The sequence below is a fragment of the Aphelocoma coerulescens genome, unplaced genomic scaffold, assembly GCF_041296385.1.
Source record: "Aphelocoma coerulescens isolate FSJ_1873_10779 unplaced genomic scaffold, UR_Acoe_1.0 HiC_scaffold_188, whole genome shotgun sequence".
Lineage (NCBI taxonomy): Eukaryota > Metazoa > Chordata > Aves > Passeriformes > Corvidae > Aphelocoma > Aphelocoma coerulescens.
This window is the reverse complement of record NW_027183536.1, coordinates 130,398-158,099: the sequence shown is the minus strand read 5'-3', so window position 1 is coordinate 158,099 and position 27,702 is coordinate 130,398. Positions and strand designations below refer to the sequence as shown.

Genomic DNA, 27,702 nt, shown 5'->3' with positions numbered 1-27,702 from the left:
CGCTGGCACAGGTTTGTCCCCGCTGTTCTGGGGACAGTGACACCGGTTTGTCACCCGCTGGCACAGGTTTGTCACGGCTGTTCTGGGGACAGCGACAGGGATTTGTCACCCCCTGGCACAGGTTTGTCCCTGCTGTTACGGGGACGGTGACACCGGTTTGTCACCCCCCAGCACAGGTTTGTCACCCCACCCTTGTGGGGACAGTGACAGGAGGCTGTTGCTTTGGTTTTGGGGACAGCGACAGGGGTTTGTCACCCCCTGGCACAGGTTTGTCCCTGCTGTTACGGGGACGGTGACACCGGTTTGTCACCCGCTGGCACGGGTTTGTCACCCCACCCTTGAGGGGACAGTGACACCGGTTTGTCACCCCCCAGCACAGGTTTGTCACCGCTGTTACGGGGACAGTGACACCGGTTTGTCACCCCCCAGCACAGGTTTGTCACCCCGCCCTTGTGGGGACAGTGACAGGAGGCTGTTCCCTTGGTTTTGGGGACAGGGACAGGGATTTGTCACCCGCTGGCACAGGTTTGTCACCGCTGTTCTGGGGACAATGAAACTGGTTTGTCACCCCCAGTGCGGGTTTGTCACCCCGCCCTTGTGGGGACAGTGAGGGGGGGCTGTTCCCTTGGTTTTGGGGACAGGGACAGGGATTTGTCACCCAACCCCCAGCACAGGTTTGTCCCCAGTGCTGTGGGGACGGTGACCCCGGGTTTGTCCCCACAGGGTTCTGTGCTGGGTTGCTACTGGGGGTTACTGGTGGTTACTGGTGACCACCATTCCCCCCACTCTCTGACTGTCTCTGGTTACTGGGGGTTACTGGTGGCCACTGGTGGGCCCCATTAGCATCATTTCCCCCCCCTCCCCTGATGCTGGGGGGTTACTGGGGGTTACTGGTTGTTACTGGTGGGCACCATTCCCCCCTCCCTGACCCTCTCTGGGTACTGGGGGTTACTGGTGGTTACTGGTGGGCACCATTCCCCCCTCCCTGACCCTCTCTGGGTACTGGGGGTACTGGTGGTTACTGGTGGATGCCATTCCCCCCCATGTCTGACTCTCCCCTGGTGCTGGGTGATTACTGGTGGCTGCTGGTGGTCCCTGGTGGCTCCTGGTGGCTGCTGGTGGCTCCTGGTGGTCCCTGCTGGCTCCTGGTGGCTCCTGGTGGTCGCTGGTGGCTCCTGGTGGCTGCTGGTGGTCCCTGGTGGCTGCTGGTGGTCCCTGGTCGCTCCTGGTGGCTGCTGGTGGCTGCTGGTGGTCCCTGGTGGCTGCTGGTGGTTCCTGATGGCTGCTGGTGGCTCCTGGTGGCTCCTGGTGGTCCCTGGTGGCTGCTGGTGGTCCCTGCTGGCTCCTGCTGGCTCCTGGTGGTCGCTGGTGGTCCCTGGTGGCTCCTGGTGGTCCCTACTGGCTCCTGGTGGTCCCTGCTGGCTCCTGGTGCTCCCTGGTGGCTGCTGGTGGCTGCTGGTGGCCCCTGGCATGCAGGGGTGACCCCGTCCCGGCCGTGTCCCCGCAGGGCGCAGCGGCGGCGGCGCGATGAGCCCCCCGGTCGCCGTCCCCGCCGGCAGGATGCTGCTCGCCCTGGCCCTGGCCTGCGCCAGCCCCTTCCTGGAGCCGCCGGCGGCGGCGCCGCGCCGGACGCTCAACGTGGCCGTGATCCTGAGCGGGGCCTCCTACGGCCCCGCCGGGCCCCGCTTGGCTCCCGGAGCCTTCCGGAACTTCTCTCTGGACGTGAACCCCGTGGGGGTGGTGCTGAACGACACCAACCCGCGCAGCCTCATCGTGCGCCTGTGCGACGTCCTGTCCTCGCTGCGCATCCACGGCGTCGTCTTCGAGGACGACACGCGCTCCGAGGCCGTGGCGCAGATCCTCGACTTCATCTCGGCCCAGACCTCCGTGCCCATCATCGGCGTCAACGGCGGCTCCGCCATCGTCCTCACGCCCAAGGTGGGGCTGGGGGGACGCCGAAGGTGCCCGAGCCTGACCCCATTAGGGACACCCAAAGGTCCCCAAATGGAGCTGGAACCAAGCGAACGTCCTCAATGCAACTGTCTCCAACCCCAGCTGTGTCTAGGGTCACCCAGCTGTCCCCCAGCTGTGTCCAGAGCCACCCAGCTGTCCCCAACCCAACCCCAACCACGTCCAGTGTCACCCAACTGTCCCCAACCAAGCCCAACCACGTCCAGTGTCACCCAGCTGTCCCCAACCCAACCCCAGCCACGTCCAGTGTCACCCAACTGACCCCAATCCAACCCCAGCCACGTCCAGTGTCACCCAGCTGTCCCCAACCCAACCCCAGCCACGTCCAGTGCACCCAACTGTCCCCAATCCAACCCCAGCCACGTCCAGTGTCACCCAGCTGTCCCCAACCCAACCCCAGCCATGTCCAGTGTCACCCAACTGTCCCCAGCTGTGTCCAGAGCCACCCAACTGTCCCCAACCCCAGCCACGTCCAGTGTCACCCAGCTGTCCCCAACCCAACCCCAGCCATGTCCAGAGCCACCCAACTGTCCCCAGCCGTGTCCAGAGCCACCCAACTGTCCCCAACCCCAACCACATCCAGTGTCACCCAGCTGTCCCCAGCCGTGTCCAGTGTCACCCAACTGTCCCCAACCCCATCCAGTGTCACCCAGCTGTCCCCAATCCAACCCCAACCACGTCCAGTGTCACCCAGCTGTCCCCAGCCGTGTCCAGTGTCACCCAGCTGTCCCCAGCCGTGTCTAGAGCCACCTCAACGTCCCCGGTTCTATCAAGTCCCAGCTGTGTCTCGACTCTCCTCAATGTCCCCAACCCAACTGTGTCAAGTGTCACCCAAACACCCCCAACCGTGCGTCCAGAGCCACCCAACTGTCCCCAACCCCATGGTCCCCACACCCCAACCATGTTCTAGCCCCACTTGACCGCCATCCCCAACCCAAGTGCCCCCAATCCCAACCGTGTCTCGTGTGACCCAACTGTCCCCAACGTGACTGTCCCCAACCTGTGTCCCTCCCCCCCCCATGCCCTCCCCGTTCCCCCCACCCCCCACAGGAGAAGGGCTCCACCTTCCTGCAGCTGGGCTCCTCCACGGAGCAGCAGCTCCAGGTGATCTTCGAGGTGCTGGAGGAGTACGACTGGACGGCCTTTGCCGTGGTCACCACGCTGCTGCCCGGCTACGAGGACTTCGTGGACTACGTGGAGGTGCTGACCGACAGCAGCTTCATCGGCTGGGAGCACCGCGGCGTGGTCACCCTGAACCTGACCGACGACCCCGAGGGCGCGCGGACGCGCCGGCAGCTGCGCGAGGTGACGGCGCAGATCCGGCTGCTCTACTGCTCGCGCGACGAGGCCGAGGCCGTGTTCCGCGCCGCGCGCGACGCCGGCCTCACCGGGCCCGGCTACATCTGGTTCGTGGTGGGCACCAACCTGGGCGGCAGCGAGCAGCTGCCCGAGCACGTCCCCGCCGGGCTGTTCGCGGTGCTGTCGGCCGGCTGGCGCGACGACCTCCAGCACCGCGTGCACAACGGCGTGGCCATCGTGGCCAAGGGCGCCGAGGCGCTGCTGCGCGACTACGGCTTCATCCCCGAGTTCAACAACGACTGCCGCGCGCCCAACGTCACCCAGATCAACGACAACCTGCACAGGTGGGCGCGGTGGCACTGCCGGCAGGTGACAGGGGTGGCAGTGCCACGACGGCTCTAGACGTGGTTGGGGGTTGGGGATGGTTGGGGACATTCAGGTGGTTCTAGACATGGTTGGGGGTTGGGTTGGGGACACTTGGGTTGGGGACAGTTGGGTTGGGGACATTCAGGTGGTTCTGGACGTGGTTGGGGTTGGGTTTGGGGCGGTTGGGTTGGGAACAGTTGGGTTGGGGACATTCAGGTGGTTCTGGACGTGGTTGGGGTTGGGTTTGGGGACAGTTGGGTTGGGGACATTCAGGTGGTTCTAGATGTGGTTGGGTTGGGGACAGCTGGGTTGGGGACATTGGTGGTTCTAGACATGGTTGGGGTTGGGTTGGGGGCAGTTGGGGTTGGGGACAGCTGGGTTGGGGACATTCAGGTGGTTCTAGACGTGGTTGGGGTTGGGTTGGGGGCAGTTGGGGTTGGGGACAGCTGGTTTGGAGACATTCAGGTGGTTCTAGACGTGGTTGGGGTTGGTTTGGGGACAGCTGGTTTGGAGACATTCAGGTGGTTCTAGACGTGGTTGGGGTTGGTTTGGGGACAGCTGGTTTGGAGACATTCAGGTGGTTCTAGACGTGGTTGGGGTTGGTTTGGGGACAGCTGGTTTGGAGACATTCAGGTGGTTCTAGACGTGGTTGGGGTTGGTTTGGGGACAGCTGGTTTGGAGACATTCAGGTGGTTCTAGACGTGGTTGGGGTTGGGTTGGGGGCAGTTGGGTGCCCCTAGACATGGTTGGGGTTGGGCTTGGGTTGGGGACAGCTGGGTGGCTCTGGACACAGCTGGGGACATTTGGGTGGCCCTAGACAAGGCTGGGGTTGGAGACAGTTGCATTGAGGACGGTCAGTTGGCTCCAGATCCATTTGGGGACACTCAGGTGACCCTAAACACGCTCAGGATCAGGTTGGGGACACTCAGGTGACCCTAAACACGCTCAGGGTTGGGTTGGGGACACTCAGGTGACCCTAAATGTGCTCGGGGTCAGGCTGGGGACACTCAGGTGACCCTAAACACGCTCAGGATCAGGCTGGGGACACTCAGGTGACCCTAAACGTGCTCGGGGTCAGGTTGGGGATGCTCAGGTGACCCTAAACACGCTCAGGGTTGGGTTGGGGACACTCAGGTGACCCTAAACACACTCAGGATCAGGCTGGGGACACTCAGGTGACCCTAAACACACTCAGGGTCGGGTTAGGGATGCTCAGGTGACCCTAAACGTGCTCGGGGTCAGGTTGGGAACACTCAGGTGACCCTAAACACGCTCAGGGTCGGGTTGGGGATACTCAGGTGACCCTAAACGTGCTCGGGGTCGGGTCGAGCAGGTACTTCATGAACATCACGTGGGGGCAGAAGGACTTCTCCTTCAACGAGGACGGGTACCTGGTGAACCCCTCGCTGGTCGTCATCTCCCTCAACAAGGAGCGCAGCTGGGAGGTGGTGAGTGCCACCCGCGGGGACAGCCGCGTCCCAGGGCGCCCGTCTGCTGGGCCTTGGCATTCCGGGCACGGCGACGGTGCCACCGCAGCGTCCCCCGGGGCTTGGTGCCATCTGCTCTTCACCGTCCCGCCCCCTCCTCCCGCTGCGGCGCCGCGTTGTCACAACAACCTGGCACCGAGGGGGCGGCGGTGACGCCCGGCCGGTGACGGGGACACGGCTCAGCCGCCCGCCCTTGGCCACCCCGTCATCGTCCCCGACAGTAATGACCCCTCCCGGTGCCACCTTGGCCTGTTCCCCACCGTTTCCCCACCGAGGTGACTCCATCGTTGTCCCCTGCGGTGCCATCTGGCCACGGTGCCATCCTCTCACGGTGACACCTCGGCCTGTCTCTCTCTGGGGTGTCCCCACGTGTCCCCAGGCGGGCAGGTGGGAGTGGGTGGTCGCTCTCCGGGTGGTGACATCCCATCATGGTGCCACCCTGGCCTGTCCCCACATGTCCCCACATGTCCCCACGTGTCCCCACGTGTCCCCAGGCGGGCAGGTGGGAGTGGGTGGTTGCTCTATGGGTGGTGACATCCCATCATGGTGCCACCTTGGCCTGTACCCACATGTCCCCATGTGTCCCCATGTGTCCCCATGTGTCCCCATGTGTCCCCACGTGTCCCCAGGTGGGCAGTTGGGAGTGGGTGGTCACTCTACGGATGGTGACATCCCATCATGGTGCCACCTTGGCCTGTCCCCACATGTCCCCACGTGTCCCCACGTGTCCCCATGTGTCCCCAGGTGGGCAGGTGAGAGTGGGTGGGTGGTGACCACCGCTCTGTGGGTGGTGACATCCCATCACGGTGCCACCTTGGCCTGTACCCACATGTCCCCACGTGTCCCCATGTGTCCCCACGTGTGCCCACGTGTCCCCAGGTGGGCAGCTGGGAGCAGCAGGTGCTGAAGCTCAAGTACCCGGTGTGGTCGCGCTACGGGCGGTTCCTGCAGCCGGTGGAGGACGGGCGGCACCTGACGGTGGCCACGCTGGAGGAGCGTCCCTTTGTCATCGTGGAGAACATCGACCCGGCCACCGGCACCTGCATCCGCGACTCCGTGCCCTGCCGGCGCCAGCTCAACCGCACCGCCAGGTGGGGACACCTGGGAGGGTGGCACTGCCACGTGGGGGGGGGCACCGCCAGGTGGGGACACCTGTGACAGGTGGGGGTGGCACCGCCAGGTGGGGACACCTGTGATGGGTGGGGGTGGCACCGCCAGGTGGGGACACCTGTGACGGGTGGGGGTGGCACTGCCAGGTGGGGACACCTGTGACGGGTGGGGGTGGCACCGCCAGGTGGGGACACCTGTGATGAATGGCACTGCCAGGTGGGGTTGGCACTGCCAGGTGGGGACATCTGTGATGGGTGGGGGTGGCACTGCCAGGTGGGGACACCTGTGATGAGTGGCACTGCCAGGTGGGGGTGGCACTGCCAGGTGGGGACACCTGTGATGAGTGGGGGTGGCACTGCCAGGGGGGACACCTGTGATGAGTGGCACCGCCAGATGGGGACACCTGTGATGGGTGGGGGGGGGCACTGCCAGGGGGGACACCTGTGATGAGTGGGGGTGGCACTGCCAGGGGGGACACCTGTGACAGGTGGGGGTGGCACCGCCAGATGGGGACACCTGTGATGGGTGGGGGTGGCACTGCCAGGGGGGACACCTGTGATGAGTGGGGGTGGCACTGCCAGGGGGGACACCTGTGACAGGTGGGGGTGGCACCGCCAGATGGGGACACCTGTGATGAGTGGGGGTGGCACTGCCAGGGGGGACACCTGTGATGAGTGGGGGTGGCACTGCCAGGGGGGACACCTGTGATGGGTGGCACTGCCAGGTGGGGACACCTGTGACGGGTGGGGGTGGCGCTGCCAGGTGGGGACACCTGTGACGGGTGCAGGTGGCACTGCCAGGTGGGGACACCTGTGATGAGTGGCACTGCCAGGTGGGGGTGGCACCGCCAGGTGGGGACACCTGTGACGGGTGGGAGTGGCACTGCCAGGTGGGGACACCTGTGATGAGTGGCACCGCCAGATGGGGGTGGCACTGCCAGGTGGGGACACCTGTGACGGGTGGGGGTGGCACCGCTGGGGGGGACACCTGTGACAGGTGGGGGTGGCACTGCCAGGTGGGGACACCTGTGACAGGTGGGGGTGGCACTGCCAGGTGGGGACACCTGTGACGGGTGCAGGTGGCACTGCCACGTTGGAGGGAGGCTGCTCAGGTGGGGGACAGCTGTGTTCTGGAGGTGACACTGGCACCCTGGGGGTGTCCCCACCACTTTGGGGGTGTCCCCAAGACCCTGGGCGTGTCCCCAGCACTTTGGGGGTGTCCCCAGCACTTTGGGGGTGTCCCCAAGACCCTGGGGGTGTCCCCAGCAGCCTGGGGGTGTCCCCACCACTTTGGGGGTGTCCCCAGCACTTTGGGGGTGTCCCCAAGACCCTGGGGGTGTCCCCACCACTTTGGGGGTGTCCCCACCACTTTGGGGGTGTCCCCAAGACCCTGGGCGTGTCCCCAGCACTTTGGGGGTGTCCCCAAGACCCTGGGGGTGTCCCCAGCAGCCTGGGGGTGTCCCCACCACTTTGGGGGTCCCCTGCAGCCCCCCGCCCTTTGAGAAGAAGTGCTGCAAAGGCTTCTGCATCGACATCCTGAAGCGCCTGGCGCGGGCCCTGGGCTTCACCTACGACCTTTACCTGGTCACCAACGGCAAGCACGGCAAGAAGATCGATGGCGTCTGGAACGGCATGGTGGGGGAGGTGGGAGCCCCAAAAACACCTCCCTGTACCCCCAAAAACACCCCCCGGACTCCAAAACCATCCCCCATACCCCTAAACCACCTCCCCAGACCCCAAAAACACCTCCCCATACCCCCAAAACCACCTCCTTGGACCCCAAAAACACCCCCTGGACCCCAAAACCACCCCCCATACCCCAAAAACACCTCCCCATACCCCAAAAACAGCCCCGTACCCCAAAAACACCTCCCTGTACCCCAAAACCATCCCCCATACCCCAAAACCACCTCCCCTACCCCAAAACCACCTCCCCTACCCCAAAACCACCCTCCTCTACCCCAAAAACACCCCCCGGACCCCAAAACCACCTCCCCATACCCCAAAACACCTCCTTGTACCCCAAAAACACCCCCTGGACCCCAAAAACCCCTCCCATACCCCAAAACCACCTCCCCATACCCCAAAACCACCCCAAAACGCCCCATGGCGACCCCACGGCAGCGGGGGGTGGGGAGAGACCCCTGTGGATCAGCAGGAGCCCCCATGGGGGGGGTCACGGAGGGCATGGGGGGTGGACCCCCCCCAAAAATTTCCGCGACCACGCCCCCACTGACCACGCCCCCCACTGACCACGCCCCCCACTGACCACGCCCCCCACTGGCCACGCCCCCACTGACCACGCCCTCTCTGGCCACGCCCAGGTGTTCTACCGGCGCGCGGACATGGCCATCGGCTCCTTGACCATCAACGAGGAGCGCTCCGAGATCATCGACTTCTCGGTGCCCTTCGTGGAGACCGGCATCAGCGTCATGGTGTCCCGCAGCAACGGCACCGTGTCCCCGTCCGCCTTCCTGGGTACCGCCGGTCCCCCCCGTGTGCCCCCCGTGTGCCCCCCGAGTGCCCCCGGGTCCCCCCGAGTGCCCCCGGGTCCCCCCGTGTGCCCCCCGTGTGCTCCCCGTGTGCCCCCCGTGTGCCCCCCGAGTGCCCCCGTGTGCCCCCCGAGTGCCCCCGGGTCCCCCCGTGTGCCTCCCGTGTGCCCCCCGTGCCCCCCGAGTGTCCCCCCGTGTCCCCGTCCGCCTTCCTGGGTACCGCCGGTCACTCCCGTGTGCCCCCCGTGTGCCCCCGTGCCCCCCGTGTCCCCGTCCGCCTTCCTGGGTACCGCCGGTCCCCCCCGTGTGCCCCCCGAGTGCCCCCCGAGTGCCCCCCGAGTGTCCCCGTCCGCCTTCCTGGGTACCGCCGGTCACCCCCGAGTGCGTCCCGAGTGTCCCCGTGTGTCCCCCGTGTGCCCCCCGTGTCCCCGTCCGCCTTCCTGGGTACCGCCGGTCACCCCCGTGTGTCCCCCGAGTGCCCCCCGTGTGCCCCCCGTGTGTCCCCCGTGTGCCCCCAGGTCCCCCAGTGTCCCCCTCGTGTCCCCCTCGTGTCCCCCTCGTGTGCCCCCCGTGTCCCCCCGTGTCCCCGTCCGCCTTCCTGGGTACCGCCGGTCACCCCCGTGTGCCCCCCGTGTGTCCCCCGTGTGCCCCCCGTGTGCCCCCCCAGGTCCCCCCGTGTGCCCCCCGTGTCCCCGACCGCCTTCCTGGGTACCGCCGGTCCCCCCCGTGTGCCCCCCGTGTGCCCCCCGAGTGTCCCCCCGGCTCCCCCCGTGTGCCCCCCGTGTCCCCCCGTGTCCCCGACCGCCTTCCTGGGTACCGCCGGTCACCCCCGTGTGCCCCCCGAGTGCCCCCCGTGTGTCCCCCGTGTGCCCCCCGTGTGCCCCCCCAGGTCCCCCCGTGTGCCCCCCGTGTGCCCCCCCAGGTCCCCCCGTGTCCTCCCCGTGTCCCCGTCCGCCTTCCTGGGTACCGCGGGTCCCCCCCGTGTCCCCCCGTGTCCCCCCGTGTCCCCCTCCGCCTTCCTGGGTACCCCAGCACGCCACGTGTCCCCCCGTGTCCCCCCATGTCCCCCTGTGTCCCCGATGTCCCCGTGTCCCCCCATGTCCCCTGATGTCCCCCCATGTTCTCCTGTGTCCCCCGACGTCCCCCGATGTCCCCTGATGTCCCCTGACGTCGTGGTGTCCCCTGATGTCCCCCCATGTCCCCTGATGTCCCAGTGTCCCCTGATGTCCCCCTGATGTCCCCTGACATCCCCGTGACCCCGGTGTCCCCCGATGTCCCCTGATGTCCCCCCGATGTCCCCGTGTCCCCGGTGTCCCCTGATGTCTCCTGATGTCCCCTGATGTTCCCCCGATGTCCCCATGTCCCCCGATGTCCCCTGATGTCCCCTGACGTCCCGGTGTCCCCCGATGTCCCCTGATGTCCCCGTGTCCCCCATGTCCCCCCATGTCCCCCTGTGTCCCCTGATGTCCCCGTGTCCCCCCATGTCCCCGATGTACCCCCATGTTGTCCTGTGTCCCCCGATGTCCCCCGATGACCCTTGATGTCCCTTGATGTCCCCATGACCCCCGATGTCCCCTGACATCCCCGTGTCCCCGATGTCCCCTGATGTCCCCCCATGTCCCCCAATGTCCCCCGGTGTCCCCGATGTCCCCTGATGTCCCCCCATGTCCCCCAATGTCCCCCGATGTCCCCCGATGTCCCCTGAGGTGGCGGTGTCCCCGCAGAGCCCTACAGCCCGGCCGTGTGGGTGATGATGTTCGTCATGTGTCTCACCGTGGTGGCCGTCACCGTCTTCATCTTCGAGTACTTCAGCCCCGTGGGCTACAACCGGAGCCTGGCCAGCGGCCAGCGTGAGTGACCCCTGGCCCGGCTGACCCCGGGTGACCCCAGATGACCTTGTCCCACTGTCCCCCTGTCCCCTGTCCCTGGGTGACCCCGGGTGACCCCAGATGACCCCAGGTGACCCTGTCCCCCTGTCCCCCTGCCCCTCTAACCATGGGGGGCTCCGCACTGACCATCAGCAAGGCCACCTGCTTGCTCTGGCCACTGGTGGCACCTTGTCCCTGTGTGGGACCCTTTGGTGTCCCCTGTCCATGGGTGACCCCGGGTGACCCCAGCTGACCCCAGGTGGCCCTGTCCTCCTGTCCCCTGTCTCTGGGTGACCCTTTGGTGTCCCCTGTCCCTGGGTGACCCCAGGTGACCCTCTCCCCCTGTCCCCTGACCCCAGCTGACCCTGTCCCCTGTCTCCTGTCCCTGGGTGACCCTGGATGACCCCAGATGACCCCAGGTGGCCCTGTCCCCCTGTCCCCCTGTCCCCTGTCTCCTGTGTGACCCTTTGGTGTCCCCTGTCCCTGAGTGACCCCAAGTGACCCCGTCCCCCTGTCCCCTGACCCTGGGTGACCCTGGGTGACCGTGGGTGACCGTGGGTGACCCCAGCTGACCCCGTCCCCCTGTCCCCTGTCCCTGGGTGACCCCGGGTGACCCCAGCTGACCCCGTCCCCCATCCCCCAGGCGCGGGGGGCTCCACCTTCACCATTGGCAAGTCCATCTGGCTGCTGTGGCCACTGGTGGCACCTTGTCCCTGTCTGTGACCCTTTGGTGTCCCCTGTCCCTGGGTGACCCCAGATGACCCTGTCCCCTTCCCTGGGCGACCCCAGATGACCCCAACTGACCCTGTCCCCTGTCTCCTGTGTGACCCTTTGGTGTCCCCTGTCCCTGAGTGACCCCAAGTGACCCCATCCCCCTGTCCCCTGTCCCTGGGTGACCCTGGGTGACCATGGGTGGCCCTGGGTGGCCCCAGCTGACCCCGTCCCCCTGTCCCCTGTCCCTGGGTGACCCTGGGTGACCCCAGCTGACCCTGGGTGACCCTAGCTGACCCCGTCCCCCTGTCCCCTGTCCCTGGGTGACCCCGGGTGACCGTGGGTGACCCCAGCTGACCCCAGCTGACCCCGTCCCCCTGTCCCCTGTCCCTGGGTGACCCTGGGTGACCATGGGTGGCCCTGGGTGACCATGGGTGGCCCTGGGTGACCCCAGCTGACCCCGTCCCCCTGTCCCCTGTCCCTGGGTGACCCTGGATGACCATGAGTGACCCTGGGTGACCATGGGTGGCCCTGGGTGACCCCAGCTGACCCCGTCCCCCTGTCCCCTGTCCCTGGGTGACCCTGGGTGACCAGGGGTGACTGTGGGTGACCGTGGGTGACCCCAGCTGACCCCGTCCCCCTGTCCCCTGTCCCTGGGTGACCCTGGATGACCATGAGTGACCCTGGGTGACCATGGGTGGCCCTGGGTGACCCCAGCTGACCCCATCCCCCTGTCCCCTGTCCCTGGGTGACCCTGGGTGACCCTGGGTGACCCTGGGTGACCCCAGCTGACCCCATCCCCCTGTCCCCTGTCCCTGGGTGACCCTGGGTGACCCTGGGTGACCCTAGCTGACCCCGTCCCCCTGTCCCCTGACCCTGGGTGACCATGGGTGGCCCTGGGTGACCCTAGCTGACCCTGTCCCCCTGTCCCCTGTCCCTGGGTGACCCCAGCTGACCCCGTCCCCCTGTCCCCTGACCCTGGGTGACCCTGGGTGACCCCGGGTGACCGTGGGTGACCCCAGCTGACCCCGTCCCCCTGTCCCCTGACCCTGGGTGACCCTGGGTGACCCTGGGTGACCCCGGGTGACCCCGAGTGACCCCAGCTGACCCCGTCCCCCACCCCCCAGGCGCGGGGGGCTCCACCTTCACCATCGGCAAGTCCATCTGGCTGCTGTGGGCGCTGGTGTTCAACAACTCGGTGCCGGTGGAGAACCCCAAGGGCACCACCAGCAAGATCATGGTGCTGGTCTGGGCCTTCTTCGCCGTCATCTTCCTCGCCAGCTACACGGCCAACCTGGCGGCCTTCATGATCCAGGAGGAGTACGTGGACACCGTGTCCGGCCTCAGTGACCGCAAGGTGACGCCGGCACCGGGGGGACACCGCGAGTGGGGGAGAGCCGGGGGGGGTTTGGGCTGAAATCCTGCCGGTTTAGGGCCTCTTTGGGGGGCTTTAGGGGGTGTTTTGGGGGGCTTTAGGGGGTGTTGTGGGGCTTTAGGGGATGTTGTGGGGCTTTAGGGGGTGTTGTGGGGCTTTAGGGGGTGTTGTGGAGTTTTAGGGGGTGTTTTGGGGCTTTAGGGGGTGTTATGGGGCTTTAGGGGGTGTTTTGGGGGGCTTTAGGGGGTGTTATGGGGCTTTAGGGGGTGTTGTGGGGCTTTAGGGGGTGTTATGGGGCTTTAGGGGATGTTTTGGGGCTTTAGGGGGTGTTGTGGAGTTTTAGGGGGTGTTGTGGGGCTTTAGGGGATGTTTTGGGGCTTTAGGGGGTGTTGTGGGGCTTTACGGGGTGTTATGGGGCTTTAGGGGGTGTTATGGGGCTTTAGGGGATGTTATGGGGCTTTAGGGGGTGTTTGGGGGCTTTAGGGGGTGTTGTGGGGCTTTAGGGGGTGTTTGGGGGTGCTGAGGGGTTCCTGTACTATTTTGGGGTGCAGCTCCAGCTATTTTGGGGGTGATTTCGGGTCATTTGGGGTCGTTTCGGGGTATTTTGGGGGTTATTTTGCTGCGTTTTGGGGGTATTTCGGGGTTGGGTTTGGGGTATTTGATGCCATTTGGGGGTATTTGGGGGTATTTGGAATATTTGAGGCCCTTTGGGGGCATTTGTGGTCGGTTTTGGGGTATTTGAGGCCCTTTGGGGGCATTTGGGGTCGGTTTTGGGGTGTTTGTGGTCGGTTTGGGGGTATTTGAGGCCGTTTGGGGGTATCTGGGGTTGGTTTTGGGGTATTTGAGGCCATTTGGGGGTATCTGGGGTTGGTTTTGGGGTATTTGAGGCCATTTAGGGGCATTTGTGGTCGGTTTTGGGGTCATTTTTCTCCATTTAAGGGTCATTTTGGGGCATTTTTCGATCATTTTGCTCCCTTTGGGGTCATTTTGCTCCATTTAGGGATCATTTTGGGGCATTTTTCAGTCATTTTGCTCCGTTCAGGGGTCATTTTGGGGCATTTTTCGATGATTTTGCTCCATTTAGGGGTCATTTAGGGGTATTTTTCAATGATTTTGCTCCATTTGGGGGCATTTTGCTCCATTAAGGGGTCATTTTGCTCCATTTTGGAGTCATTTCGCTCCATTTAGGGATCATTTTGGGGCATTTTTCGGTCATTTTGCTCTATTTCGGGGTCATTTTGGGGCATTTTTCGGTCACTTTGCTCCATTTAGGGATCATTTTGGGGCATTTTTGGGGCATTTTGCTCCATTTAGGGTGCATTTTTGGGGCATTTTTTGGTCACTTTGCTCCATTCAGGGGTCATTTGGGGGCATTTTTTGGTCATTTTGCTCCATTTAGGGGTAATTTTGGGGCATTTGTTAGTCGTTTTGCTCCATTTAGGGGTCATTTTGGGGCATTTTGGGGCATTTTGGGGCATTTTTCTCCATTCAGGGCTCATTTGGGGCATTTTTCACTCATTTCGCTCCATTTAGGGCTCATTTTGGGGCATTTTTCACTCATTTTGCTCCACTCAGGGGTCATTTTGGGGCATTTTTCACTCATTTTGCTCCATTTAGGGGTCATTTTGCTCCATTTTGGGGTCATTTTGCTCCATTTTGAGGCATTTCGCTCCATTTAGGGCTCATTTTGGGGCATTTTTCACTCCTTTTGCTCCATTTTTCAGTCATTTCACTCCGTTTCAGGCTCATTTCTCTCCATTTAGGGCTCATTTTGGGGCATTTTTCGGTTACTTTGCTCCATTCAGGGGTCATTTTGGGGCATTTTTCGATCATTTTGCTCCATTTAGGGATCATTTTAAGGCATTTTTCGATCATTTTGCTCCATTTAGGGCTCATTTGGGGGCATTTTTCAGTCATTTTGCTCCATTTAGGGGCCATTTTAGGGCATTTTTCGGTCATTTTGCTCCATTTTGGGGTCATTTCGCTCCATTCAGGGGTCGTTTTGGGGCATTTTTCACTCCTTTTGCTCCATTTTTCAGTCATTTCACTCCGTTTCAGGCTCATTTCTCTCCATTTAGGGCTCATTTTGGGGCATTTTTCGGTTACTTTGCTCCATTCAGGGGTCATTTTGGGGCATTTTTCGATCATTTTGCTCCATTTAGGGATCATTTTAGGGCATTTTTCGATCATTTTGCTCCATTTAGGGCTCATTTGGGGGCATTTTTCAGTCATTTTGCTCCATTTAGGGGCCATTTTAGGGCATTTTTCGGTCATTTTGCTCCATTTTGGGGTCATTTCGCTCCATTTAGGGCTCATTTTGGGGCATTTTTCACTCCTTTTGCTCCATTTTTCAGTCATTTCACTCCGTTTCAGGCTCATTTCTCTCCATTTAGGGCTCATTTTGGGGCATTTTTCGGTTACTTTGCTCCATTCAGGGGTCATTTTGGGGCATTTTTCGATCATTTTGCTCCATTTAGGGATCATTTTAGGGCATTTTTCGATCATTTTGCTCCATTTAGGGCTCATTTGGGGGCATTTTTCAGTCATTTTGCTCCATTTAGGGGCCATTTTAGGGCATTTTTCGGTCATTTTGCTCCATTTTGGGGTCATTTCGCTCCATTCAGGGGTCGTTTTGGGGCATTTTTCACTCCTTTTGCTCCATTTTTCAGTCATTTCACTCCGTTTCAGGCTCATTTCTCTCCATTTAGGGCTCATTTTGGGGCATTTTTCGGTTACTTTGCTCCATTCAGGGGTCATTTTGGGGCATTTTTCGATCATTTTGCTCCATTTAGGGATCATTTTAGGGCATTTTTCGATCATTTTGCTCCATTTAGGGCTCATTTGGGGGCATTTTTCAGTCATTTTGCTCCATTTAGGGGCCATTTTAGGGCATTTTTCGGTCATTTTGCTCCATTTTGGGGTCATTTCGCTCCATTCAGGGGTCGTTTTGGGGCATTCTTCACTCCTTTTGCTCCATTTTTCAGTCATTTCACTCCGTTTCAGGCTCATTTCTCTCCATTTGGGGCTCATTTGGGGTTCGCCCCCGGCGGGTGCCTGCAGGCGCGGTCCCGCCGGATTTTTGGGGGGGTTCTGACTGGTTTTTGGGGGCCGTTGGGCGCAGTTCCAGCGGCCCCAGGAGCAGTACCCCCCGCTGAAGTTCGGCACGGTGCCCAACGGCAGCACGGAGAAGAACATCCGCAGCAATTACCCGGCCATGCACAGCTACATGGTGCGCTACAACCAGCGCGGCGTCGAGGACGCGCTGCAGCACCTCAAATCGGGGTACGGGGCCGGGAACAGGGGGAAACGGGGGGGAAAGGGGAAAAAACGGGGGGGAAATGGGGGGAAATGGGAAAAAACGGGGGGGGAAGGGGAAAAAATAGGAAAAAATGGGGGGGAAATGGGGGGAAAAGGGGAAAAAACGGGGGGGAAATGGGGGGAAAGGGGAAAAAATGGGGGGGAAATGGGAAAAAATGGGGGGGAAATAATGGGGGGAAACGGGGAAAAATGGGGGGGAAATGGGGGGAAATGGGGGGAAATAATGGGGGGAAACGGGGGGGAAATGGGGGGGAAATGGGGGGGAAAGGGGAAAAAATGGGGGGGAAATGGGGGGAAAGGGGGGGAAATGGGGGGGAAATGGGGGGAAAATGGGGGGAAAGGGGGGGAAAGGGAGGGAAAGGGGAAAAAATGGGGGGGAAATGGGGGAAAAGGGGGTGAAATGGGGGGGAAATGGGGGGAAATGGGGGGAAATGGGAAAAATGGGGGGAAATGGGGGGGAATGGGAAAAAATGGGGGGGAAACGGGGGGGAATAATGGGGGGAAACGGGGGGGAAATGGGGGGGAAAGGGGGGGAATGGGGGAAAAATAGGAAAAAATTGGGGGGGAAATGGGGGGGAAATGGGGGGGAAATGAGGAAAAAACGGGGGGGAACTGGGGGGGAAAGGGGAAAAAAAGGGAGGGAAATGGGAAAAAATGGGGTGAAAATGGGAAAAATAGGGGTGAAAATGGGGGAAAATGGGGGGGAAATGGGGGGAAATGGGGGGAAATGGGAAAAAATGGGGGGGAAATGGGAAAAAAGGGAGAAATGGGGGGAGAAATGGGAAAAAACGGGGAAATGGGAAAAAACAGGGAAATGGGGGGAGAAATGGGAAAAAACAGGGGGAAAGGGGAAAAAATGGGGGAAAATGGGGGGAAATGGGGAAAATGGGGGGAAATGGGAAAAAACGGGGGTGGTGTTTAGGTGCTGTGGGTGGGGTTTAGTGCACAGGTGAGGCTGTGGGCGGGGTTTAGGTGCTGTGGGCAGGGTTTAGGTGCTGTGGGCAGGGTTTAGGTGCTGTGGGTGGGGTTTAGGTGCTGTGGGCGGGGTTTAGCGCACAGGTGAGGCTGTGGGCGGGGTTTAGTGCACAGGCGAGGCTGTGGGTGGGGGTTTAGGCGCTGTGGGCAGGGTTTAGGTGCTGTGGGCAGGGTTTAGGCGCTGTGGGCGGGGTTTAGGCGCTGTGGGCGGGGTTTAGCGCACAGGTGAGGCTGTGGGCGGGATTTTGGCACAGGTGAGGCTGTGGGCGGGGTTTAGGCGCTGTGGGTGGGGTTTAGCGCACAGGTGAGGCTGTGGGCGGGGTTTAGTGCACAGGTGAGGCTGTGGGCGGGGTTTGTGTGCTGTGGGCGGGGTTTGTGTGCTGTGGGCGGGGTTTAGTGCACAGGTGAGGCTGTGGGCGGGGTTTAGGCGCTGTGGGCGGGGTTTAGCGCACAGGTGAGGCTGTGGGCGGGGTTTAGGTGCTGTGGGCAGGGTTTAGGTGCTGTGGGCGGGGTTTAGGTGCTGTGGGCGGGGTTTGTGTGCTGTGGGTGGGGTTTGGCGCACAGGTGAGGCTGTGGGCGGGGTTTAGTGCACAGGTGAGACTGTGGGCGGGGTTTAGGCGCTGTGGGCGGGGTTTAGGCGCCGTGGGCGTGGCCAATGCCGGTGGGCGTGTCCCGCAGGAAGCTGGACGCCTTCATCTACGACGCGGCCGTGCTGAACTACATGGCCCGCAAGGAGGAGGGCTGCAAGCTCGTCACCATCGGCTCGGGGAAGGTCTTCGCCTCCACCGGCTACGGCATCGCCCTGCAGAGGGGCTCCCGCTGGAAGCGCCCCGTGGACCTGGCCCTGCTGCAGCTGCTGGGGGACGGTGAATTTGGGGGGGTCTTTGGGGGCTTTGGGGTCGTCCTGGAGGGGTCTGGGGGGGGTTTTCGGGAGGTTTAGGGTGTCCTGAGGACACCTCACGAAGCAGGGCTTGCTCCAGCTCCTGGGGGATGGTAGATTTGGGGGGTCTTTGAGGGGTTTGGGGAGGTCCATGGGTGTCTGGGCTTTCTGGGATGTGACCGCCAAGCCCCTAAAATGACCCTGTGCCACCTTGAGATGACCCCCAATCTCTCAAGATGACCTTCAAACCCCTCTGGATGACCCTCCAGCTCCTCCAAATGACCCTCTGGCCCCTTGGGATGCCCCCCAACCCCCCCTGCCACCCCCAAATCCCACCAAAATGACCTTCCAGCCTCCCAAGACGACCCCGTAACCCCTTGAGATGACCCCCAGCCCCCCCCAACCTCGTCCCCGTGCCCTCCCCAGACGAGATCGAGATGCTGGAGCGGCTGTGGCTGTCGGGGATCTGCCACCAGGAGAAGCTGGAGGTGATGTCCAGCAAACTGGACATCGACAACATGGCCGGGGTGTTCTACATGCTGCTGGTGGCCATGGGGCTGAGCCTGCTGGTCTTCGCCTGGGAGCACCTGGTGCACTGGAAGCTGCGGCACCTGGGCACGCCCGGGCGGCTGCGCTGCCTGCTGGCCATCAGCAGGGTACGGGGACACGGGGGGACAGCGGGGACATGGGGGGACAGCGGGGACACGGGGGGACAGCGGGGGCATGGGGGGACAGCGGGGGCATGGGGGGACAGCGGGGATATGGGGGGGACTGGGGGGACACGGGGGGACAGCGGGGACATGGGGGGGACAGTGGGGACACGGGGGGACAGTGGGGACACGGGGGGGACAGTGGGGACATGGGGGGACTGGGGGGACACAGGGGGACAGTGGGGACATGGGGAGGACTGCGGGGGCATGGGGGGACAGCGGGGATATGGGGGGGACAATGGGGACATGGGGGGGACAGTGGGGACATGGGGGGACAGTGGGGACATGGGGGGGACAGTGGGGATATGGGGGGGACAGCGGGGACATGGGGGGACAGTGGGGACATGGGGGGGACTGGGGGGACATGGGGGGACATTGGGGACATGGGGGGGACAGCGGGGACATGGGGGGGACAGTGGGGACATGGGGGGACAGTGGGGACATGGGGGGGACAGTGGGGATATGGGGGGGACAGCGGGGACATGGGGGGACAGCAGGGACATGGGGGGACAGTGGGGATAGGGGGGGACAGCGGGGGCATGGGGGGGACAGCGGGGACACGGGGGGACAGTGGGGATATGGGGGGACAGCGGGGACACGGGGGGACAGCGGGGACATGGGGGGACAGCGGGGACAGTGGGGGGACAGTGGGGACATGGGGGGACAGCGGGGACATGGGGGGGACAGGGGGGGCATGGGGGGACAGCGGGGACATGGGGGGACAGTGGGGACATGGGGGGGACAGGGGGGGCATGGGGGGGACAGCGGGGACACGGGGGGACAGTGGGGACATGGGGGGGACTGGGGGGACACAGGGGGACAGTGGGGACATGGGGAGGACTGCGGGGACATGGGGGGGACAGCGGGGACATGGGGGGGACAGCGGGGACACAGGGGGACAGCGGGGACATGGGGGGACAGCGGGGACATGGGGGGGACAGCGGGGACATGGGGGGGACAGTGGGGACATGGGGGGACTGGGGGGACACAGGGGGACAGTGGGGACATGGGGAGGACTGCGGGGGCATGGGGGGACAGTGGGGATATGGGGGGGACAATGGGGACATGGGGGGGACAGTGGGGACATGGGGGGACAGTGGGGACATGGGGGGGACAGTGGGGATATGGGGGGGACAGCGGGGACATGGGGGGACAGTGGGGACATGGGGGGGACTGGGGGGACATGGGGGGACATTGGGGACATGGGGGGGACAGCGGGGACATGGGGGGACAGTGGGGACATGGGGGGGACTGGGGGGACATGGGGGGACATTGGGGACATGGGGGGGACAGCGGGGACATGGGGGGACAGCAGGGACATGGGGGGACAGTGGGGACACGGGGGGGACAGTGGGGATGGGGGGGACAGCGGGGGCATGGGGGGGACAGCGGGGACACGGGGGGACAGTGGGGATATGGGGGGACAGTGGGGACACGGGGGGACAGCGGGGACATGGGGGGACAGCGGGGACATGGGGGGGACAGGGGGGGCATGGGGGGACAGTGGGGACACGGGGGGGACAGCGGGGGCATGGGGGCGTGGGGGGCATGGGGGAGATGTGGGGACATTGGGGACATGGAAGGACATGGTGACATTGGGGACACGGGGGGACTTGGGGACACGGGGACAATGGGGGGCACAAGGGGACATTGAGGGGCACGGGGTGACATTGGGGCACGGGGACAATGGGGGACATGGGGACAGCAGGGACATGGGGGGACAGTGGGGACACGGGGGGACAATGGGAGACGCAGGGGGACACTGGGGGACACGGGGGGAGATTGGGGGGCACGGGGGTACAATGGGGGGCACGGGGGGAGATTGGGGACACGGGGGGAGATTGGGGGGCACGGGGGGAGATTGGGGGGCACGGGGGTACAATGGGGGACACGGGGGCAGATTGGGGGGCACGGGGGGAGATTGGGGGACACGGGGGGACATTGGGGGCATGGGGGGACAATGGGAGACGCAGGGGGACACTGGGGGACACGGGGGGACCTTGGGGACACGGGGGGAGATTGCGGGGCACGGGGGCAGATTGGGGGGCACGGGGGTACAATGGGGGGCACGGGGGGAGATTGGGGGGCACGGGGGTACAATGGGGGGCACGGGGACAGGGTGGGGGCGTGCAGCTCCTCTGCGCAGTGTCGCCCCCCCGCCCCCCCCGGTGCCACCGTGTCCCCTGTCCCCCCCCCAGGGCATGTACAGCTGCTGCAGCGCCGAGGACCCCCCCACGCCCCCCCACCGCCTGCGCGCCCCCTGCGCGCCCCCCCCCGCCCACGCCCCCGGCGCTGCCCACGCCCACCCCCCCCCGCGACCGCCGCCCCCCCCCCCGAGCGCTGGCGGCCCCCCCCGCACGCCCCCCCCCGCGCCGGGGCCCCCCCCGAGTCCTTCCACCGCTTCTACGGCCCCATCGAGCCGCAGGGGCTGGGCCGGGGGGGGCCCTGCCCGCGCTCCCCCCCCCCGCACGCCCCCCGCCCGCTACCCCCCCCCCAGCCCCGGACCCCTTCACGCCGCCCTGGCCGCGCCGCCCCCCCCGCGGGCTCTACGAGGCTCTGGGGGGGGCCCCGCGACGACCCCGACCCCCCCTTCGCCTACGCGCGCTTGGCCTACGAGGACGAGCGCAGCCCCCCCGCGCCCCCCCGCGAGCGCCCGCGCCGCCCCCCCCGCGGGGGAGGGGCGCTGGGGGGGGCGGGGGGAGACCCCGAGACCCAGCCCCTGCTGCGGCCCCCCCCCGCCCCGCCCCCACCTGTGCCGGGGGCACCCGCACTTCGCGCCCCCTCCCCCCCCCCGCCCACCACCACCACCACCACCGCCCCCCCCCGCTGTACCCCGAGCTCTCGGACTCGGACTCGGAGGGCTGCGACGCCCCCCCCCCCGCCGCCGCCCCCCCCCCGCCCCCTCCGCCGGGCCGCCCCCTCCCCACCCGCAGACGCCGCCGCCCCCCCCCCGCGGGGCCCCCCCCCGTGCTGGTGCGGCCCCCCCCCACCCCCCCCCACTTCTGCACCGTCCCGGGCCGCGAGCGCGGCCCCCCCCCCGCCCCCCCCGGGGCGCTGCTGGTCGGCCGAGAAGCTGGGGGGGGCCCTGGGGGGGCTACGGCGGGGGGGGCCGCGTGGGGCAGCCTGGAGTTCCTGGGGGCCGCGCCCCCCCCCGCACTACGCGCCCCCCCCCGCTGCCCCCCCGCTGCCGCAGCTGCTCGGCCGAGCGGCTCCGCGACTGGGACGTGCCGGGGGGGCCCCGCTGGGGCTACTGGCCGCCGGGGGGGGGGCCCCTGGGGCGGCTTTTGGGGCGCGCCCCCCCCCTCCCCGCCGGCACGGCCCCCCCTGCGCGCGCCGCCCCCCCCCGGCCTCGCGCAGCCTCGAGGACCTGAGCGCCTGGGGGGGCGGGGGGGCGGCGGCGGCGGCGGCCTGGGGGGGGCTCTGGGGGGGGCTCTGGGGACCCCCCCACCCCCACCGGGGACCCCCATCCCCTCCCCCGCCCCCCCCACCACAGCTGCGGGGGGGGCCGCGGGGGGGCGGAGCCGCTGGGGGCGCGCAGAGGCTCCGCCCACTTCTCCAGCCTCGAGTCCGAGGTATGACCGGGGGGGGGGGGGGGACAGAGGGGACACCCCCGGGACACCCCCGGGACACCCCGGGGACACCCCCGGGACACCCCCGGGACACCCCCGGGTGGCACCGCTGGGTTGGGGGGGGCTGGTGGCCCCCGCGGCGACAGCGAGGACACGGAGGGGCCCCCCCCAGCTCCTGAGGCGAGGACAAGGACGGGTGGGTGGCACCTGAGGTGACAACGAGGACAGGTCCCTGTGGCAGCCGCGGTGACCGGGACGAGGACACGGAGGGGTCCCTGTGGCCCGAGCGGTGACACCGGGGACGAGGAGGAGGAGGAGGAGGATGAGGAGGAGGAGGAGGATGAGGAGGAGGACGATGTCACCTGGGTGACGCTGGCAAGGCCAGGGAGGACAAGGACGGGTCCCGTGAAGTGGCACCGAGGAGGACTCGTGGCACTCACGGTGACACCGGCGAGGACGAGGCCGGCTCCGGTGGCAGCTGGGGTGACAGCGAGGATGAGGACGTGTCCCTGAGGCACCCACGGTGACAGTGAGGATGAGGAGGTGTCCCTGAGGCACCCACGGTGGCACTAGCGGTGACGAGGACGTGTCCCTGAGGCACCCACGGTGACACTGGTGGTGACAAGAACGTGTCCCTGAGGCACCCACGTGTCCCTGAGGCACCCACGGTGGCACTGGCAGTGACAAGGACCTGTCCCTGAGGCACCCACGGTGGCACTGGCGGTGACAAGGACGTGTCCCTGAGGCACCCACGGTGGCACTGGCGGTGACGCTGGGGACAAGGATGACAAAAACACGGACGGGTCCCCCTGAGGTGACAGCAGCGAGGACAAGGACAGGTGCCTGTGGCCCTCGGAGTGACAACCCTGACCACATGGTCCTTGTGGCCCACGAGGTGACACCGGCGAGGCCAAGGACAGCTCGGTGGCACCTGAGGTGGCACTCGTGGTGGGTGACAAGGATGAGGTCACTCCCCGCGGTGTCACGGTGCAAGGACAGGTCCCCCTGAGGATGTTTTGTCCCCTCGTCCCTGAAGTGCCACCACGGACACGACCTGCGTCACCCCGTCCCCAAGGGTGACACCACGGCCACCAACACGGCCCCGGGGGACAACTCTGGGTGTCCCTGTCCCTGTGGGTGACACTGTGACCCCGTGGGTGACACCGATCAATGCCTGTCCCCACGAGTGACCCCACGTCCCTGTGGGTGACACTGTGACCCTATGGGTGACACTGTGCCCCCACGAGTGACCCCATGTCCCTGTGGGTGACACTGTGCCCCCACGAGTGACCCCATGTCCCTGTGGGTGACACTGTGACCCTGTGGGTGACCCCACGTCCCTGTGGGTGACACTGTGACCCTATGGGTGACACTGTGACCCTGTGGGTGACCCCACGTCCCTGTGGGTGACACTGTGACCCTGTGGGTGACCCCATGTCCCTGTGGGTGACACTGTGACCCTATGGGTGACACTGTGACCCTGTGGGTGACACTGTGACCCCACAGGTGACCCCACGTCCCTGTGGGTGACACTGTGACCCTGTGGGTGACACTGTGACCCCACAGGTGACCCCACGTCCCTGTGGGTGACACCACGTCCCCACAGGTGGCACTGTGACCCCCGTGGGTGACACCACCGCCCGTCCCCAGGGGTGACCCCACGTCCCCACGGGTGACCACCCCACCGCCACGGAGGCCACGCCCGGTCCCCGAGGGTGACACTGTGACCCCCCCCAGCCCCCGGAGGACACCACGGCGTCCCCTCCCCCCCCGCCCCGGGGGGTGACAGCGCGCTGGGGACACTCCTGTCCCCCCACCCGCGCCGTGGGGGATGGGCTGGCACCATCCGCTGTCCCCGTGTCCCCCCCCCCCCCGGGGGTGGCCGCCCCTCCCCCGCCCCGCGCTGCTGATGACGTTTTTAATTAACCAATTAATTAATTAACGGGAGGGGGGAGGGGGGAGACGAAACTGTGAGTGACGGTGACACCGCGGCACCGTGACATCGCCACACCGCGACTGTGATCGCGGGGCCGCCCCACGGGCCCCGTGTCCCCCCACCCGTGTCCCCCATGTCCTTGTCACCCCCCCCGATGTCCCTGTGACCCCCCCCAATGTCCCCGTGGCCCCCCATGGCCCTGTGGCCCCTCTGTCACCCCCCCTTGTCCCCATCAGCCCAGTCAGCCTCCTGTCCCCACAGATGTCCCCGTGTCCCCCCATGTCCCCGTGTCCCTGTCACCCCCCATGTCCCGGTGTCCCCCATGTCCCCGTCACCCTCCTGTCACCCCTCATGCCCCCATGTCCCTGTCACCCCCCGTGTCCCCCCATGTCCCCGATGTCCCCCCATGTCCCTGTCACCCCTCCCATGTCCCCCAGGTCCCGGTGTCCCCCCATGTCCCCGTCACCCCCGGTGTCCCCGTAACCCCTCATGTCCCTGTGTCCCCCCATGTCCCCATCACCCCCCGTCACCCCTCATGGCCCCATGTCCCTGTCACCCCCCATGTCCCCATGTCCCCCCATGTCCCCGTCACACCCCCATGTCCCCATCACCCTCTGTTACCCCTCATGGCCCCATGTCCCTGTCACCCCCCATGTCCCCCCCGTCCCCCCCATCGCCCCCCGTGTCCCCCGTGTCCCCAATGTCCCCAATGTCCCCAATGTTCCCCAATGTCCCGCAATGTCCCCAATGTCCCCCCATGTCCCCCCAATGTCCCCCCATGTCCCTGTCACCCCCCATGTCCCCCCATGTCCCCATCGCCCCCCATGTCCCCCCATGTCCCCCATGTCCCCATGTCCCCCCATGTCCCTGTCACCCCCCATGTCCCCCCAATGTCCCCCCGTGTCCCCAGCTCGGCCCTTCCCTTCCCAATAAAGCGCTTTTCTATTCCTGCTCCAGCCGCGGCCTCGGGCAGCCCCGCGGGGACCCCCGGGGTGACGCTTGGGGGGGGGGGGGGGGGAGGGGACACGGAGGTGCCGCGCACTGGGGACCCTCCCCCCACCAAATCCAACCCCCTCCCCCCCTCCCCATTTTAAGGTCATTTCCGCCTTTTTTTGGTCACTTTTTATTTCGCGGCCGTTCAATTCCCCGCGTGAAAAAATAGCTCTGAGCCCCTCCCCCCCCAGCCCCTCCCCCACCTCCCCCCGCGGGGCCCCCGCCCCTCCCCCACCCCCCGGGGGGCCCCCCCGTTTGGCACAGCCCCTCCCCCCCCCTTCCTGAGTCAGAGACCCCCCCCCAAAATGGGGGGGCACTCCCCCCTCCCCCCCCCAAAAAACAACCCCGGAGACAAGGGGGGGGGACGGGGGATTGCACCGGTCCCAGGGGAGGGAGGGGGGGTCATGAATATTCATGAGGTGTTAATAAATAGTAATTAAAGGGGGGAGCTCGTTACAGCGCAGCCCGGGGGGGGAGGGGCTGGAGACCCTCCCCCCCAAAAAGCACGAGGCGACGGGGCCCCCCCCCAAACATGCAGCGAATTGGGGGGGGGGGGGGAAGGGAGCGGCCAGGGAGCAATTAGTCCTCATTAGCATCTCATTTGCATAGGAGTCATTGCATAAGGCTCCCGCCGCGCCGGGGAGGGGGGGGGATGGGGCGGGGGCACCCCCAGCCCGCGGCTGCATCGCACGGGGCGGGGGGAGGGGGGGACCCCGATCGATGGGGCCCCCGGGGGGGGGAGGGGGAGGGGGGGGGTTTGGGTTGGTTCAGGGGAGTTTGGGGTGGTTTTTTTTGCATATAACAATAAATACCGGCGGGTCGGACATGCAGACATGCTGGTCGGGGGTGGGGCGCCGAGGGGGGCCCCACCCCCAAACTGCCGCCCCCAGGGACCCCCCCGGGGGGGAGAACAGGTTTGGGGGGGTCCCGGCCCCCCCCAAAAGGGGCAAGACCTGTTTTGGGGGCTCTGGCCTAGTCCGGTTACCATGGAAACGCAGCCTGTTCTCGCAGTGAGGGCTCAGGCCTGCTCCTGTTACCACGGAAACGCAGCCTGATCTCGCAGTGAGGGCTCAGGCCTGCTCCTGTTACCATGGAAACACAGCCTGTTCTCGCAGTGAGGGCTCAGGCCTGCTCCTGTTACCATGGAAACACTGCCTGGCCTTTTAATGAGGACTCAGGCCTACTTCCATTACCATGGAAACACAGCCTGGCCTCACATTAGAGCTCAGGCCTGCTCCTGTTACCATGGAAACACAGCCTGGCCTCACATTAGAGCTCAGGCCTAGCCCCATTGCCATGGAAACACAGCCTGGCCTACTCCCGTTACCATGGAAACAGCCTGATCTCACAGGAGGGCTCAGGCCTTGTCCTGTTACCATGGAAACGCAGCCTGGCTTCAGAATACTGCTCAGGCCTAGTCCAGTTACCAAGGAAATGCAGCCTGATCCCACAGTGAGGGTTTGGCCTAGTCCCATTACCATGGAAACTCAGCCTAGCATTGTAGTGAGGACTCTGGTTTGATCTCGTTACCATGGAAACACAACCTGGCCTTGCAGTGAAGGCTTGGCCTAGACCTGTTACCATGGAAACACAGGGCAGCCTTAGCCTAGTCTTGTTACCATAGAAACGCAGCCTGCCCTGCAGTGAGCACCCAGGCCTAGTCCTGTTACCATGGAAACACAGCCTGGCCTCACAGTAGAGCTCAGGCCTAGCCCTGTTACCATGGAAACAAAGGGCAGCCTTAGCCTAGTCCTGTTACCACGGCAACGCAGCCTGGCCTCACAGTAGCGCTCAGGCCTAGTCTCGTTACCATAGAAACGCAGCCTGCCCTGCAGTGAGCACCCAGGCCTAGTGCTGTTACCATGGCAACGCAGCCTGGCCTCACAGTAGCGCTCAGGCCTAGTCTCGTTACCATAGAAACGCAGCCTGGCCTGCAGTGAGCACCTAGGCCTAGTCCTGTTACCATGGAAACGCAGCCTGGCCTCACAGTAGCGCTCAGGCCTAGTCTCGTTACCATAGAAACGCAGCCTGCCCTGCAGTGAGCACCCAGGCCTAGTCCTGTTACCACGGCAACGCAGCCTGGCCTCACAGTAGCGCTCAGGCCTAGTCTTGTTACCATAGAAACGCAGCCTGCCCTGCAGTGAGCACCTAGGCCTAGTCCTGTTACCATGGAAACGCAGCCTGGCCTCACAGTAGCGCTCAGGCCTAGTCTCGTTACCATAGAAACGCAGCCTGCCCTGCAGTGAGCACCCAGGCCTAGTCCTGTTACCACGGCAACGCAGCCTGGGCTCGCAGTGGGGCTGGTTTCCCCCCCTCTCCCCCCTCTTTTGGGGTGACGGTGCCACCATGGGGGGACAGAGGGGACACCCGGGCGGGGCCCTCCCTCCGCCGTCGTCCCCCCGCCATCGGCGTGTCCGGCGGCTCCAGTTATTGCTTGGGGGGGTGTGGGGAGCCCCGGAGAGGGAACAGAGGGGACACAGACGGGGGGACACAGATGGGGGGGACACACAGACACACAGGGGAGACACAACGGGGGGGGGGCCTGACACGATTTTCGGGGGGGGCTCCCCAAGTCCTGAGTGATTATGGCGGGCGGGGGGGGGGGGGACACACACACGGGGTGGGAAGGGGACACGACAGGGA

The 27,702-nt window shown here is 65.0% G+C and overlaps 1 protein-coding gene across 1 annotated transcript; it reads left to right on the top strand.

Moving 5' to 3' along the window:
* Window positions 1–1,043: 1,043 nt before the first annotated feature.
* On the top strand, window positions 1,044–23,271 carry LOC138101079 (glutamate receptor ionotropic, NMDA 2D-like). The gene is given in 16 exon segments (XM_068998918.1): window positions 1,044–1,458; window positions 1,508–1,938; window positions 3,022–3,614; window positions 4,970–5,084; window positions 6,003–6,214; window positions 7,720–7,876; window positions 8,557–8,710; window positions 10,449–10,574; window positions 12,431–12,660; window positions 15,800–15,960; window positions 17,650–17,837; window positions 18,278–18,507; window positions 20,760–20,784; window positions 20,787–21,389; window positions 22,372–22,496; window positions 23,167–23,271. Coding segments are annotated over 16 exon segments (3,870 nt in total).
* The last annotated feature ends 4,431 nt before the right edge of the window (window positions 23,272–27,702 follow it).